The following is a 17,289-nucleotide window of genomic DNA, read 5'->3' as shown; positions in this document are numbered from 1 at the left end:
ATTAAAGAATGTATAGACGTGTATTTTACTTACATACTCTCACTACACACAAATAACATTATTTTGCATGGGTCAAATGTAATTTACATAGAATCAAAATTATCTCTAGGCAATGGAGCATAGGAGATGATATTTGCATACTGGGTGCGCACAAGAACCACGTGCTCATCATTTTGGACAGCGAACCGGAAGATAGTCGTCGGGATTGGTGTACTGGCAATGTACGCTTCTAGAGGTTAGCGAGCAAGGATATTTCGTTACTACGGAATTTTGTGTTTGTTAAATGTTCGTTATATTTGTTGCCGAATAATCCAGTCGACTCTGGTTTTAAGATGACGTGCTTCGGACGCGAATAAATTAACTTAGTCGTCACACTTTCAACCCCAAGAGACAAGCTGTTTTGCAAATCTTCTGCACTGGGTCACTCCACATTTTGAAAGGTATTTTATTTTTATTTGTGTGCAATGTGCGTTTTAATTCAGTGATTGTGCTCCGGTTTACAAATCAATTGTTTGTTTGTTTAAACGAACAGATTTGAGTCTGAAGCTGTTGTCTAGGTTTCAATTCCATGAAGGCTTACTTCCCAAATGACTAACAGGTCTCATGTCATAGAAGTGTCATAGAAACATATGTTAGCCATTAAATGTCCAGTTTAATGTATTAAAATCAAAACTGTAAGCAGAAATATAGGAGTCAAACTTTTGTGTAACTAATGTAAGTTAATTAGTAACTGCTACATTTCCTCAATGACAGGCTTCTGAAACTTGTTCTTTGGAATTTTCCTCAGGGGTTCAATCTGAATATTTAGGCTTTTCTCTTTGTCCCTTTTCTCTCATCTTTGTCATAAATGTTGTCTCGCTTACTTCAAACAGAATATTAAAAGTGGCCATTTGCTGACCAGATTTTGACATCTGTCTACCATGAGGTTTGCAGGTCTGTGCATTCTCGTGCATATCATGGGCTAGATAAGTTTCTTCTCACATTGGCATTCAAATGCAATTGCCTTCTTTTGTATTCCCCAGTGACCCTGCGTGCTGGTGCTTTGTTACTTCTTTTGGGCTTCACCTGGCTTCTAGCAAATTCTATGCTAGGAGGGGATGGGAACTCCTTGATACGGATGCTCTTTAGTGGTGAGGATGTTATATATGATATAGGTTTTTCCATGGCCAGTGCTGTTATTTTAAAGAGCATATAAAATATGTAGTTCCATTAGTAGCTTTAAAAGTAAACTGACAAATTTGCTACAAGCAACTCACCTCTGAACCTTGTTATACAACATTCCCTCTATTTTTCCCCCTTGCTGAGCAAAGCCTTGCTCTATTGGACGGACATTTCAGGCACCTGAGCAAAAACATTCCGTTCCAGATCTGTACAGCGTACACACAAAAAGTGCTTGCATCATGCAGTTGTAACTTTTAAGTTGTAATTTCTAATTTTATTTGCATGCAGAACAGTTAAATTCTTTGATATAATATAGTTTTATAATAATATGAAAGCAACTTGAATCATGTAAAATTTAGATCTATTAAATAATTTCAGGAACTGTTTTATTGTCATCTAAAACCCAAACACTCAACTTAGATGTGTCAGAGTTTTGTTACTACACAAATGAAGCAGAAGTTGTGTATATATATATATATATATCTGCCACTTGATCATGCCACAGTTGCCACTCTTCTTTAAAGCAGTCATGAAATGGAAGTTGCATATATATATGTGTGTGTGTGTGTGTGTGTGTCAATCTCAGTGACTTAATGATCATTCACAAAGTTTTATCATTCATAGGTGGACAAGAAGAACCAACTCTAGGTAAAATGACTTTGCATTAAAAACATACTTTGACATTTTCAGAAGAAACATTTAAGCAATCTGATCTTTCAAATCAATAACCTTCTCTCCTGCAGAACCACGACCACGCAAGTACAAATGTGGCCTTTCAGCACCGTGCCCCCCCAAACATCTGGCATTCCGGCTGACTTCTGGTGCTGCCAATGTCATCGGTCCCAAAATCTGTCTGGAGGATAAAATGCAAGTTGCCTGACCTTTTCACTGTCGGTCTCTTTAATGAGCTTGCATGGGCACCGCTGCACACTATGCTCTGCATGCAACCTCCCTCCCTATTTCTTGTTCTGTCTCCACTGGTTTTCATTATATCGTCTTTGTTTTTCTCATGGCCATCACTACCAGACTCATAATCTTATTGGGGAACGTGATGCAAGTAGGCATTGGTTGCTCTTTCCATACCTGTGTTTTGTTCGTATTCATATTCCATTTTCTGATCCTCCCCTAACTTCTACCATAGAATTAACTGTCTATTTAAAATAGTAATTATAATGGCACTCTTTAAAAATGTTGTTTGTCTTCTACTTGTTTGGTCTTACAGTCTTGTCAGCAGTGCTAAAAACAATGTTGGCAGAGGTCTCAATATTGCTTTAGTAAATGGTAAATAGCTCAAATTCTTTCATACTGATATGCTTGCATGTACTATATATTAATTTAATCAAGTATTAATTAATAAGAATATTTCCATTTTTCAGGGGTCAGTGGAGAAGTTTTGGAAATAAAAGCATTTGATATGTGGGTAGGAGGTAAGTTGACCTGATATATTATTTGGTTAGGTTGCTGTTTTCTCATCAGCTCCTAACATAAGTCTTTTCTTTCTTTTTGCCACAGAGGTTTCAGAGCTTCTGAAGTTTCTTCGGCCTCTCCATGAAGGAACGCTAGTATTTGTTGCTTCTTTTGATGACCCAGCCACCAAGTAAGAGTCTGTTTATTTCTGCACTCCTCTTTTAAAGCCAGATTACTGTTGTTCTGTGACCTAATCTCTCATGAATCGAGAGCATATCGGGGTTCTTTTCCTTGAGTGTTTCTCAGATGGATATTAATTGCTGCAAGACTTAAATCAGAGCGCTAAACCCATTCACAGGTTAAATGATGAGGCCCGGCGGCTGTTCGAGGAGCTGGGGAGCACAGCAGCGAAGGAACTGAGCTTCAGGGACAGCTGGGTGTTTGTTGGAGCCAAAGGAATAGAGAATAAGAGTCCATTTGAACAGGTAGCACTTATGGAAAGAAATATGCATTATTGTTATGGTATTTTGATTTAAACTCAGGTTGAAGGATAAAATTTTATGTTTTTTGTCACAGTACCTGATGACAAAATGATGAATGCATTTATGTTAGGGGTGTAAGAAAATATCGATACACATGAATATCGCAGTATTATGTTTGCAGATTCTCAAACACTATCAATATTTATGTTTACATCCAAGATGGCTTTATGTTTGGTTTAAACCAACCGCTAGGTGGCAGTGCTATCTCAAAATGTAAACTGATGAGGAGAAGCACAAGGGGCAGTGTTGCCAAGTCTGTGGTTTTTAAGTTGTTGCTGTGGGGGTAAAAATATTTCTGTGGGTTGATTTCTAAAACACCCCCCAGAAGTACAAATTCAGTGGAGAATTCGGCCGCCCAATGGTGAAATATTTGGACATTTAACACTTAAATTAACATATAATTACATTAAAAATTATTGTGAATACATGTAGGCCAATTGCAAATGCGTGTAGGTATCAAGCTAATTTGTGTATTTGTATGCTATGCCAGTACATAAACTAACTAATACAGACATATAGTCATTATTATGTAGTTCAAACAGAGTTTATCACAACATGATTTTGTAGGAATTGTAATCAGGTGTTAAGAGCCAAAGTAATCGGTTGGGGTCCTAACAGAGACCCGTTTTCAAGGAGGACCTGATTTGTCACCACACCGGCTCCCGTCGCAGTGTACAGAGCTGAAGTGTGGACTCATTTTGGCTTCAACTATAATAAAACCACTAAGGAGATCAACAAGAGTCACGTTGTTCGCAAAATAAGCCATGCTAAAATCTAATACATGGGAAACATTAAATTTGAGAGCTCATTAAAGGGTTAGTTCACCAAAAAATGAAAATTCTGTCATTAATTACTCACCCTCATGTCGTTCCACACATGTAATCTTCGGAACACAATTAAGATATTTTTGTTGAAATCTGTGAGCCTTCTGGCCTCTGATAGACTGCAACACAATTACCACTTTTAAGGCCCAGAAAGTTAGCAAAGACATCATTAGTCCATGTGACTGTAGTGGTTCAACCTTAATGTTATGAAGTGACGAGAGTACCTTTTGTGTGCAAAAAAACGCAACAAAAATAACAATTTCAACAATTTCTTCTCTTCCATGTCAGTCTCCTAGTTGGTTCTACGTCAGAACGCCGACTAAATGTATACAATACATATAGATGATGCTTATCGTATCGCCAGGTTCTTGGTGATACACATCCCTATTTTCCCTACAGAAACCTGTGGGTAGTGTTTGATGATCACTACCCAAATTTAAAAGACCACCCAATACAACAGATCTAGTTTGAATTTCATAACATCAGAAGAGACTATATATATGAGACCATTGCGACCTTCATGAAAAACACCAAAATGCTCCTTCTTCTGCAAGTACTTAACTTAAACCACAATCAAAGACACTTGCCAGAAATAAATTGTATATAAAAAAAGATTTTCTTGTCTCTCTACTGTAATTTTCTGATTTTTTTTTTAATTCCACTCAAGCTTAGTCTCAACTTGGCACTACGTGTTTAACATTTCTATAATAAATTGCTTCTAATCTTCCTCATTTGCAAGTCTCTTTGGATTAAAATAGCTTGCTAAATGTTGTAACCACTTTAATTGCTGTGTTTCTTTAAAGCAAAAATTAGAGATAAAATGCCTTGCAATTTCATTCTAGCCCACACACAATATATACTATCTGGCCAATTTGTGCAACTTTGAGAACATTTTACTGCAAACTGAGCCGTTTTTGGATGTTTTCAACAGCTTGTCTGAGTGAACAACAGCTTAGCTTAGAGTCCATTTTGAAGGGTTAGTGATTTTACAGTTTAGAATTCTTAAAGCATGGATTTTTACCTATACCTTTTCTCTGTCTTTCAGCGAATGAAGAACAGTAAAAGCAGTAATAAATATGAAGGCTGGCCTGAGTCTCTGGAGATGGACGGCTGCATTCCTCTGCGTGCTCCATTAGAAACTTAAGGACTCACAGGGTCTTTGAACTGTAGGAACACATCAAACCCAAAAATCAAGGAGCACCATGTGCAAAATTGGCTTTGATTCAGAAAGTGACTCAGCCATCTGAAATGAAAAACTGAAATGAACATAGAAGTGGAAGTTAATGGAAGTTGTCTGGTCCAGTGGAATTAGAATGGTTGTAACTGACCAAAGAAGAATTTATTTTTTGTTCTTTATTGTATTTTTAAAAATATTTAAACGGTATGTTTAGGAAGGTTATATACACAGTTTAAAATGTGTGAAGTTGATACGGTATAAAAGCTGTGTCTAGCCATTGCTCTGAAGGATAGCATTTGCATTTACATTCAAAGACAGATAATTCTATACACAATAAAGTATGTACAGAGAGTTAATTTGGGGATTGACATTGTTACCTATTTCTAATCTAATCCATATTTGTGATAGGTTTCATAAGACGTGAGTTGCACCCATCTTCTTCCAGATGTAGTTTTTGTTGAAGTGAAATTATGCACTGATGAAATGCACTGTGTATACAATCTTTGATATGAATCAACCCAAACATCATGCAGGTTTTTCCTTGTTTATTGCTTTTTTTTTCCCTTTTTTTTTTTCTTTTTTTTTTGAGGATTACGTTTATCTTATCTCATAATAAACGCACACAGATGTTTATCCCCTCTTGCTTGACCAGAGTAATAGTAGCCTGTTTGAAATGCAGTGTGGTTTTCGTGCGTGATGTAGTGACGTGTCGCTTAATTTTCGTGTGTGTGTTTTCTGGTTTTGTTTCATGTGCACACAGTAAACTCAGGATCGCGTGAGTTCACAGCGAATGGAAGCACGCAAACAAGCACCATGGACAGCGGCATTACTGCTCTTATACACTAGAGGGCAGCAGAGAAGGGTGAATTTGTAATAAAACTTAAAATGGCATTTTGCATAAATTTGCTCTACGATTATATAGGTATTTTTATACTTTTGTCTTTTTATTAATTAATGAATTAATCTTTCATACGTTTATTAATTAGTCTGAAATATATTGTAATATTTATTCCTTAGAAACTATCTAGTATACATTTTTGTTAGTAGCCTACTTTTGTACTGTTTTTAATTACTAGTAAGTAATCCAGTTTTAAACATATGAAGCATTAGGTTAGATACTAGCACTTGTTCCAGAGATTATGGTAGTCCTATCCATTCAATTAGTCATTAGAATTATTACTTTGCTACTAGTCACTTTCCTAATAGTTTATTCACTTGTTGTTGTTGGTAAGCTGCGAATTATGCAATAGAGTAATATTAACTAATTCACTTAAGACAAAGATGTACCTATTCCAGTCTTATTAGTACTTTTATTAGTAGACTACTTTGCCTTGTTGAGATTAGTACTAGTAGCCGACCTTTTAATCTATCTGTACCAAAGTAGTTAGTAAATCTTCCTTAAATAGGCTACTAGTCTGTATGGTGAAAAATAAACATTATTAATGTATATATTTCGGTCAATAATATAGTATTTCCAGTTAACATAAAGACGTAAATAAAAAACAAACATTTTGCTGCTTCGGTTATATAATATATTTTGATTTATACATCACTCATATGATATTAACTGCCGTATTTTCATAATTAAGGCCACATGAATTGTCAAGTGATATTCGGGCTATTAATAGAAAAGCTAAAACAAAAGTAAAGACAGACATGCCCTTTCTTCCAATAAGTAACAACCCTATAAAAATGTAAATTAATTATATAAGAATGCCCAAATCTTGTTGCTTTATGAGACGCTTACTGGGACAATGCGCGACCACGCGTGGTCAGACAGGCGGTGGCGCGCATAGTTGGAGCACGCGGTACGAGCGAGCGAGCGCGCGCGCGTCTCTGTCGTTAACCGAAAAAGGAGAGACGATTGTGCTCGATTGAACTACCACGAACGTCGCAGCGACGGACGTTGCTTTGTAAATTATGTAAAATAAAGAGATGTATCACGCTATACACCTGTGAATACGTTGATGCTATATTCACTGGAGGAAAGGTGTGCCAATAATCTCGCGGAAAAGAACAACAATATGTTTTTTAACAGATGATGTGTCCAGGAAGATTTGAAGGATTTAACGACGCCGCTCAAACAAGAGAACCAAACGCTCGTATAAGAAAAGGAGTAAACACCGGCAACGTTACACGACAAATTACGCTTATATCCAACGAGATGCTGACGAGCTGTTGAATCTTTGACAGATAAATTAGAGAAAGCGAGACCTTTCGACGAGCTGCTTCAGTTTTAATAACGACAGAGGATGCAGCACACCGGTGAGTACCGTTGACTGTTATGTTAAATAATAATTAGCTTCTGATATTTAAAGGACTACTATTTACAGATATAGATTGTAAAATAAAAATGCATCTTTAGGTGCTGTATGTGTCTTTCAGACATACAGAAATCCCAGGCAAACATAGCTTAGATGCTAACAAAACGCGGTGGTGCTGAAATAGATATTGGCCGAGCAATATTACCGAACGGCAAAAATAAAAAATAAAGACGTTTCCATCTTTTATTGGTCTGCTTTTCACTTCTGGTTCCGCATAGGTTTCTGCTCCTGATATTGTCTGTTATTTTCTTTATCCGTATTTGACTTGCTAACTGAGTGACATTAAATGAAGACTGAATGTGCAGCTAAGACAGGCGTTTGCTCTCTCTGTATTGTCATATCCTGCTCTTAACAGATTTTTTTATGCTTATTGTCAATTTTATGGTGGTTAATTTTGCTAGATACAACCTAATAGCACACGTTTGTGTATTTTTTAAAAATTTTTTATGGCTGCCATGTCCTCTGTTGCTATGTGTTTTCAACTCAAGGCATTGGCCACTGTTGCTCAGTGTAGTGGCTAATAGATGGTGCCTGTGTATTGGTTGTCTACCTTATCATTCTTTTAAATATTTGCTTGATGTTGTAGAAGTAAGATTTTGAGACAATGACAGATAAGTATGTCTGAGATTATGAAAAATATAAATCTACTTATAAGTGTTAAGTTCTTTGAAAATGGTTGATATGAGTTTCTACAAATGTTTTGTGGTGTAAAAAAAAAATGTATAAATTTCAAGTGGGTTTACTTACTTGCGTTACTACATTTGACCTGACCTCTTGTGACCTGCCTTTTCATATCAAAGTCATTTCGTATCAAAGAGATACTGTTTTATGGTTTTCTTCTCACATAACATCACAATGGCTTCCTGCATGTTGGTTGGTTCCTGCATGCTAACTTTGGTTTTCAAATAGTAATATTTTAAAACATAACTGCTTTAATGCTGTAAGATATAATAATGTTATTATTGTTTTATTATTATTATTTTTGAATTGATTTTTCCCCACACAGTTGCACCATCTAGACATTTTGGACTGTTCACCAGAAAGGAGTTTAGGAAATTTTTTGAATTTATTTTTTGAGTGACTATAGATCCAGACAAAAAAAAAAAAAATAATATGAGCATCACTTAATTGCTATGTATTGCTATATATAGAACTAAGCATAAAAGTAATGTACACCGTAACCGTAAAAGTTTGGGGTCGGTAAGAGAGGTGGGATGTCTGGAACAGCATTTATTTGAAATGGAAATCTTTTGTAACATTATAAATGTCTTTACTGTACCTTTTTGATCAATTTTATGTGCCCTTGCTGATTAAATGTATTGCTTTACAAAAAAAAAAAACCTTACTGACCCAACCCTAACTTGTATGTAGCTTTGCGCAGCAATCTATGCTGATGAAGACAAAGCAGTGATTAGTATAAAAGTGATGTTAAAAATCCCTCAACTTCATTGGTAATCTGCCTCATATTGTATGAAAGGATAAAACAAGAGAGAGCTTATTTTAGTCATAAACCTCAAAAGCACAATAGTAAGCCACTTATTATTTGTAATCCACATCATGGCAAGCTTCGATTAAATGGTCTCACCTGGATTATATAATAGACCGAGCGAAGAGAAGGTAGCATTAGGCGGTATCTAGTCTCTCTTTTCTGGTTCGCTCTGTACCCTACCTTCTGTGACCATAGTGACACTCACTTTCACATGCTTGACCTAGATTGAACAAAAGTGTTTGTTTTGTGTTGTTCTTGGTGTTACTTAATGGGACAAACTTTATGCCTTCAACTCCAGCTGTCACTTTGCTGTTATCTACACCTTTAAATATTACAAGCATCAGATTTTATTTAGTAACATTTACTTTCTTTATGCTGTGCTGGGTCCTTTTGCTCATAGCTTGTTTTAAATTTTAAGTCAGGTTTAGCAAGATTTTGAATTTATAACCATTGTCATTGTGAGTCATAACATAATCTCTCTTTCCTACAAATAGACTGTGGTTGAGGAAAGAGTATTGATGTGACTGGTTAAAAAGAAATCAATTGTGACAGCAAATTATCCAGCCTGCTTGCATCAGTGCCTGAAGCAAATGCAGATCCACAATCTCAAATACATTTGATGATTTTTGCCTTTAAGTGTCAATCAGAATGAAATGACAAAGAACATATGACCATAGCGAGACCTTTCTTGTACTGCAAACCGTCCTTTTCATCTCAGCACGAATGGGCACTTAACTCGGTTGCAAACTAAGCTGTAAATTATGTAGATACCTCAGTAATCCAAGACAGACAGCATGTCTGAGGGTCCAGTTTAAAATGACTTTTTGAAAATTCTGATCATTTGCTCACTCGTGTGGTTACAACCCTGCATGACTTTCTTTCTTTGCAAAAAACCAGCAAGACATTTTCAAATTATGTTCTTTTTATTGTGTTTCACAGAAGAAAAAAAGGCATACAGGTTTGGAATGAAGTGAAGATGATTTTAAGGCTACCTATCTCTTTAAGACATGGTTTTCAACATTTTTGACTCCAAGGATCCCCCGAGACAATATTAGAAAGCCCTCCTATCTAAGCTGATATCTGGTAACTTTTTTTTGTAATAAACTCTAAATATGATGTCAGTTTAATGTTGTACATATTTGTGTGTGTGTCTGTGTGTTTAGTATTTTAATTAAGATTGTGTTAATATTTAAGACTTATTGAGCCCCCTGGAAGTTTGCTGAGGCCCCTAGTGGGACCCAGCTCCCTAGTTGATAACCACTGCTTTAGGAGGCAGAAGAACTTAAGCGGAGTTGGATTATGTCTGGGCATTGTCAACAAAAATGCTCTACTTGTTTGCCCAATTTATTTACAATTGAAACACTGTCTGTCACTTATTCAATTCCATTTTATTTATTGCTTTAGTGATTTCATCATACTCATATTCTGCTCCACACCTCTTCCACTCCCACTTGCCCAAACTTCAGTTGGTTTTGTTGTGGTGGAATTTTGTCTATTGTCACTGCTGTCACTCACACTCAAACTAGCACATATTTTATCTCAGGGAAAATCTCCCCAACTCTTTTTGTGTGTGTGTGTGTGCGATTTCCCCCCTCCTCCTTTATCTCCCTCCCTTGTTCTCATTCACACACATTTTTCCCACCCATTTCAACACAACCCCCCTCCCCCTTTATCTGTCTCCCCCTCGACTGGCTGTCTAAAGCCTTGATGTCCTCTCTTCCTACCCACAATCCTTTCCTGTCCCCCTCCTCCATTTTATCCACACTTTTTCATCTAGCTTCATCATAGCTCAACCCCCAAACTCTTCTGTCTGCCCCCTCCCTAAACACACACACACACACACACACACAGATACACACACGCTGCGTTCCCTGGCTCCCTCTTTGTCTGCCTCAGTAAATCAGCAGAGCCTGCTCAGTTCCAGGGGATTAATGTGTGTATGCCGGTGAAGAGAGCAATGAAAAAACTGGGAGAGGCAGAGAGAGCTCGATTTTTGTGTAGCGCCTGTTGTGTTTGGAGTTTCAGTGCAGTGTGGGAGCAGGCAACATACCAAGTGTGTGTGTGTGTGTGTGTGTGTGTGTGTGTGTGTGTGTGTGTGTGTGTGTGTGTGTGTGAGAGAGAGAGTGAGTGCTTTAACAACACAGTGCACTGATTAGCTGTATCGTTGTTGAAGAAGAGCTCGGGTATGGCATGATAAAGTGATATCAGAGACATTTACGAAGATCCTGTCCAATGTGAGCTGCAGTTGATGCACTTTAAAAGCCTGTCAGACTTTTTAAACCCACCTAGCGAAAGCATTTGCACATTTCAAAGTGGATTAAATCATAGGCACGGATATTCAAATTAGCGATACATCTGGGTGAGGTTGAATGCCGTATGTCATGATTAGTCCCACATGCTCCACTGACAGATGAGAATGTAGAATAACAGAGCTGATATACCAAACTAAACATCCTCAGAGATGACTGGGCTTGTCATATTCAGGTTTTCCCAAAGCATTGTATGCTAAATTACACAGGCAAGTTAAGGCTACACTGAGGAGGTTCTGCCTTCACATGTGGTGTGTGTGTGTGTGTGTGTGTGTGTGTGTGTGTATATATAATAATTCATTTAATGTTCACTAAAAGGTAAAATATGCAGCTGTGATCCGCTCTGCCCGTAGTGACAAGCGGTTCTTGTTGTGCTTTGGTTCTGTGTAAATTAAGTGCAGAATCAGTGCAGCCTTAAGGTGATGATACACAGGGCAACTTTTTGAGCAATGTTGCCATCAACGGGCAATCTGGTGAGACACAGGGCAACTAATTAGGGCAACGGACAGTTGGCAGCAACCAAACATAGAGGAGCAAATCTATTGCCAACCCAATTAATACTTTATTATAAACACTTGTTAGGCACTTTATTTCAATTTTTCAAATATCTTCTTCATTTTTATTAAATATAAATGCCTTTCCGATCTGATTTGTGATAGGAAAAGGGAGAAGAGCGAGTTTAACAAAAGGCGGATTTGAACCAGAGTCGATTGTGTCAAAAGCTACTTTCACGTGCTATATGCCCTACAGTCTACGCCAATACAGACATTAACCCTCTGGAGTCTGAGGCTGATATGGGGCCTGGAGAAGTTTTGACATGCCCTGACATTTGTGCTTTTTTCAGTTGTTCATAAACATATAATGACACAAGTGAAACTGTATTCAGCACAAACTTCCATAATATGATGGTGTACTGTTTGTGTTTTTGAGATTACGTGGTTAGCCTTAAGTCACACATTAAATTGGACACTTGTTGGTATTTAAAGCATTAAATGATTTAGTTTTTGTAAGACATTTTGAAGAAACACGGTTTTTTCCATGAATAATGGCTCATTCTCACCTGAAATTGAATAGTAATGACTCCAAGCCGATCACGTGATCAGCTGCTAGCATTCTGATTGGAGGATATCAGAAAATTGCCCACGACCGATCTAAAGTATCCAAATTTGTTGCTCATTCTCAATGGGAAAGTGCCCAAGCAACATTGAACATCATCACCTTTAAAGGTGCAGTAAGCAATTTTTGAAAATTTTTTGTGAAAAATGGACTGAGCACCACAACACACAACTTGTAGCCAATCAGCAGTAGGGGGCGTACATACACTCATGGTAGGGGAGGAGAGAGAGTGAGCAAGAGGGAAATTTGAAGAAAGACTGTTAAAAGAGAGATGGCTGAGAGACATTACAAAAAAGAAAATGTCAGAGGAATATCACAGGAAAAAGAAGGGTTATGTTCAGGCAAGAGGTTTAAGAGCTTTCCAGTGCTGGTGAGACCTAAATGAGACGGCCTAAAAATGGACGGCGAGGTTGTGTTGTTTCTGCTCCATACGCGAATAACATTGGTTTTGAGTGTGTGCTGCTGGCGACTATCAACAAACTCTTTCTTGTATATAATCTTGTACTGTATGTTCATTTTTGTACTTCCTTATTGTTCGTTCATCATCTTTGCTTTATTTTGCTTTGCTTCTGCTATGATAAAAACACATTCACTCTTGCATTGCATGTTTGTGCATTTTAGGGGCGGATTAATGAAGGGAGGGGTGTGTTTGTTTGGGTTGATTTCATATATCAACAGTGTTCAACAATGATTCTCAGAAATCGTTTACTGCACCTTTAAAATGTTTCCATTGTTATGGAAATTTTATTTATAACTAATGATGCACTGAAATTCTAGACACACTGGATACCGAAAACTAAAAAAAAATTGTTTAGTGATTACGCATTACCATTCAAAAGTTTGGGATCAGTAAGATATATATATATATTTAAAAAAAAAAAAAAAAAAAAAAAAAAAATATATATATATATATATATATATATATATATATATATATATATATATATATATATATATATATATATGTTTTTTTTTTTTTTTTTTTAAATTATTACTTTTATTTAGCAAGGATACATTAAATTGTTTAAAAGTGACAGTAAAGACATTTTAATGTTACAAAAGATTTCCATTTCAAATAAATTCTGTTCTTTTGAACTTTCTATTCATCAAAGAATCCTGACAAAACACATCCTTGTTTCCACAAAAATATTAAGAAACACAACTGTTTCCAGCATTGATGATAATAATGTTTCTTGAGCAGCAAATCAGCATATTAAACCATATTTCCACCAAAATTAGCCAGAACAATTTGTCCCAGGAACTTTTTTTCCCCCCACACCTGTTGCTGTCAGCATTTCCATCCTGGTCTAAAGTACCGTGAAGATTAGACAAATGACAACCAATCAGCATGTTCAGCACTCCTGTCCCACCCCCGAAAGTTCCTGAACTTTGAAAAAGTTCTACCTTGTGAGCAGGGACGTTCTGAGGGGAAATGTTTACCCGGAACTTCATTTAGACCCTGGTTCCTGCGGTTGAAACACAGAGTACCACCCCAAAGTCCCTATTCGTGGGGAAAGTTCCTGTGGTGGATATGGTCCCTGAATGATTTTTGAAGGATCATGTGACACTAATGGCTTCAGAAAATTCTGCTTTGCCATCACAGGAATAAATTAAACAATGTATATTAAAAGTTATTTTAAATTATAATAACTGTAATGTATTACTGTATTTTTCAAATTAAATAAGAGAGTATAAGAGACATCTTTCAAAACATTAAAAAGTATTGTTCTTCCTTCAAGTGGTGTTACTACCAACATCTATGCTCAACTTTTAAAATATTAGATATAGTATTTTTAAAACACCTCCATACATATAAAAACTAACTTTTGTTTTACATATACTATAACATTTTACCCTATGAAATGCTTGAGAATCCTTGCCAGTATTCACATCTTTGTTCCAAATTTTCAGTAACCAAAATTTTGGTGCATTTCTGCTCGGTTGGTCCCATTTTTTTTTCTTTTGAAATAATGTTGTCAATTCACTTTTCAGATTGGTCATCATTATTAAATCTGCTACTGTCCGCTGTTGTGTGTACAGTACAATTTTAAAGTCAAACCTCATAATAAATCGTGAAAATGTACTTAACATAACTGTATTTAACTCTCTTAAACAGGACTGACAACCATATTCTTCTGCTGTGGGAATACAGCCATAGATGCAATGAAGGAATATCTGATCTTGACATGATCTGAATTCTGTCAGAAATGAGGAAGGGAGTGAGAGTGTGAGTGATGTGTTTGATATATACGTTTGTGACGCTCTCTGTAATCACTCTGTCCGGAATGTAGTTTTCACGTTAACTCCTTGCCCTGAGGACAAAGGCAAATAAGCTTGTTTAAAGCTGTACTTCCTCCTTTCATGGGTTGTCGATGTTGATTCATGACCTTTTCTATCCCAAAAGTCAGTTATATATATATATATATTATATATAATTTTTTGCGATGCAATTCGAGACTGTTGCAACTCCTTCTTTTTGTTAGTCAAATGAATCACACATAAAAAATAAGATCTGAAATCCTTTTCAGTTATTTCCCGCCATTCATGTCATGATCATTGTAAGAATGCAGGAAAGTTTAGGAGTTGCTGCTGTCAACTAGTACAACTAGTCTAATGTGAACTACCTGCTTGCTTACACCTCATGTGCTATCCCTTTGTATTTTTAAGTTTACATTTGTGTGTGTGTGTGGGAGAGGGACAGACAGAGCCTATTCTTTCAATTTGCATTTTACTTTTAACTTACATGCAGATGGTTTTTAGATAAACCAGAGTTGCCAGCTAAACCTGCATTTCAAGGTATTTTCCTCAGGAAATCTATTAGTACAGAAACAAAATGTAAAGAGAACTTTTAGTGATGTTTCTTCCAAAAACAGAATTAAACTTAATTTAAAGGCCTGTTGCAGGCTGTGTCTGAAAGCCAACAAATGCTGCATCTGCAGGCAGCAAGCATACGGAGGTAGGAAGGCAACAAGACACTTCCGAATACAATGATCGTGCAACTTCCTGTCTCCTGAGATGTCTTTTTCAATTTTTCTTTCTTTTTCTTTCTTTCTTTGCTGCCTTAAACATTCTGTGAGACTTAAACTAAAAAAGATTGTGTGTAAAAGTATGTTTTTTCTTCCACTTTTGATGGCATTTCTTGCAAGAAATTAGTATTGCAGAAATGTAAATATTCACTTTATCACCAAAGCTCTCCTTGTTATTAAACCGCTATGCTGCCTCAGAAGTCTGTCTGAAATCAGTTTTGTGAGGTACCTTCAGCTACCTAAGCTTTCGCATGCAGGCGTAGTTTTGTTCAACATTGTGTAATTTGCTCTCACATGCTCAAAGCACAACAGACATTTCCTGCTATTTCACCTTTACTTCCATAACAACTGGAATAAATAGTTCACCTTTGTTTTCCCAGTTTTACTTCCTGAGAGAAAGTGAGGTGCATCTTTTTCCACCTCTGAATCAGTCATGTTGTTATTATTAGCATGTTGTTTGTAGCAAGGTAACCTGATGGATGTGCATGACAAGAGAAGAGCTGAAGATAATGATGTCACCAGAGAGAAAAATATGGAGATTGAGTTTGTGATAGGAGGCAGAAGTAGGTTTTATGGGTCTAAGGGAGCATTGAATCTTGTGAGAGGCCGTGTCAGGTGTTGCAGTATCTGAATGTAGGCCTACATGGAGAACACTACTAGAGGAACAATTAAAATCCACTCACTACAAACATGAGAAGCTGTAATGCTCCCCATGTGGGGCAATACTGCTGACTACAATTAATATGGTTTTACTTCATATGGTCCCTTAGCGATGATCTGTGATGGTCACTCATGTTCATTCTGTATCTGCTCTGCCTCTGAATTATTTAACCCTAAAGGTCCTTTATGCCATCATTCATTATTAATCCATCACAATCCTCTGTGTTCCTTTAGGTTTTTCTAATGGCTAATATTTATTGGCACTTTTTAGATTTGTTATGCACTAGGTTCCCGTCATGCTTCTGGACAGCTTAATTAATTACTGGATTAGTCATTTACTTTCCTTGTTGTTTGAGGGCTCTTGTTTAGAATATAGATGGACTACTAATCACTTTAATGGATTTATTCATTCACACAAGTTGTTCTAAGTGCCCTTGGCATTTGAATAGTTTTTAGAGACAGTTTTTGAACAAACAGGCATAACAGCCACAGGAGTTGCTGTGAAATGCAGGCCCAGTGTTAGACTGTAAACTGCTAGTCCTACCCTCTTGTAACGATGTCTGTCCCTGGTTCTTAATTGTACCAAGTATATAGATATTTTTATTTTAATTTAATGCTTTAGTAAGTTTATGTATAATTTAAAGGTGCTAAAGAGGATCTTTTCGACGACTGAGAAACCAAAGACTGTTACTGAGTTTTTGAAATGAGCGCATGCGTAAGAATTTCGAGGGAACGCCTCCCAAAACTCGTGCACGAGTATTGGAACACGAGTGTTTGTTTACCACCGGCATTCGCTGTGTCTGTTAGTGGATTCATTATGTCGCACTCACCGCATGTAACTCATAATCTGAAGTTGTTACTCCTGTCTCCTGACAAAAACATTGCATGCGGCGCCTGTGGAGTGTGGAAAGTTACTGGAGCACGTCTCTCACAAGGAACGTCATGGCAGTGATTGACAAGCCAGAGGGCCAATCCGTGCACGTCTCTCACAAGGAACGTCACGGCAGTGATTGACAAGCCAGAGGGCCAATCCGTGCACGTCTCTCACAAGGAACGTCACGGCAGTGATTGACAAGCCAGAGGGCCAATCGTTTACGCAATGATTGCGTAAATGATTGGCTGATGTTTTTAAGGCCCTACCTCGTGCACAGATGATGTATATTAATATTATTCCTTTCAGTGCACCTAATAAATAGTCTTTTATCAGTTAGTAAAGACAGTTTCAAGTAATATTGCAAAAATGTATAAAGCAAA

General features: G+C 36.9%; 2 protein-coding genes across 11 annotated transcripts in view; both read left to right on the top strand.

The window, feature by feature from the left end:
- The first annotated feature begins 162 nt into the window (after positions 1-162).
- On the top strand, positions 163-5,467 carry fam3a (FAM3 metabolism regulating signaling molecule A). Its single transcript, XM_048179370.1, has 10 exons — positions 163-440; positions 873-933; positions 1,023-1,130; positions 1,786-1,809; positions 1,905-2,028; positions 2,384-2,442; positions 2,538-2,588; positions 2,674-2,758; positions 2,927-3,053; positions 4,980-5,467. The coding sequence occupies exons 2-10, from the start codon at positions 921-923 to the stop codon at positions 5,076-5,078; spliced, it is 690 nt and encodes a 229-aa protein (XP_048035327.1). The 5' UTR covers positions 163-440; positions 873-920; the 3' UTR covers positions 5,079-5,467.
- Positions 5,468-6,943: 1,476 nt separating this feature from the next.
- si:dkey-151g10.3 (serine/threonine-protein kinase WNK3) overlaps positions 6,944-17,289 on the top strand; it is a 56,650-nt gene continuing 46,304 nt past the window's right edge. For all 10 annotated transcript variants that reach the window (XM_048179363.1, XM_048179357.1, XM_048179365.1 and 7 more), the window contains exon 1: positions 6,944-7,376. The gene's annotated coding sequence lies outside the window, so the exon portion shown is untranslated. The remainder of the gene's footprint in view (positions 7,377-17,289) is intronic.

This window comes from Megalobrama amblycephala, linkage group LG24, assembly GCF_018812025.1.
Source record: "Megalobrama amblycephala isolate DHTTF-2021 linkage group LG24, ASM1881202v1, whole genome shotgun sequence".
Taxonomy (NCBI): domain Eukaryota; kingdom Metazoa; phylum Chordata; class Actinopteri; order Cypriniformes; family Xenocyprididae; genus Megalobrama; species Megalobrama amblycephala.
This window is presented reverse-complemented; position numbering and strand designations above follow the sequence as displayed.

Bases quoted from the DNA above. Each gene is read 5' to 3' on its own strand.
- fam3a (XM_048179370.1), top strand. The intron at 2,443-2,537 runs GTAAATAGCTCA...TCCATTTTTCAG, and splicing joins CAATATTGCTTTAGTAAATG to GGGTCAGTGGAGAAGTTTTG. The intron at 2,589-2,673 runs GTAAGTTGACCT...TTTTTGCCACAG, and splicing joins ATTTGATATGTGGGTAGGAG to AGGTTTCAGAGCTTCTGAAG.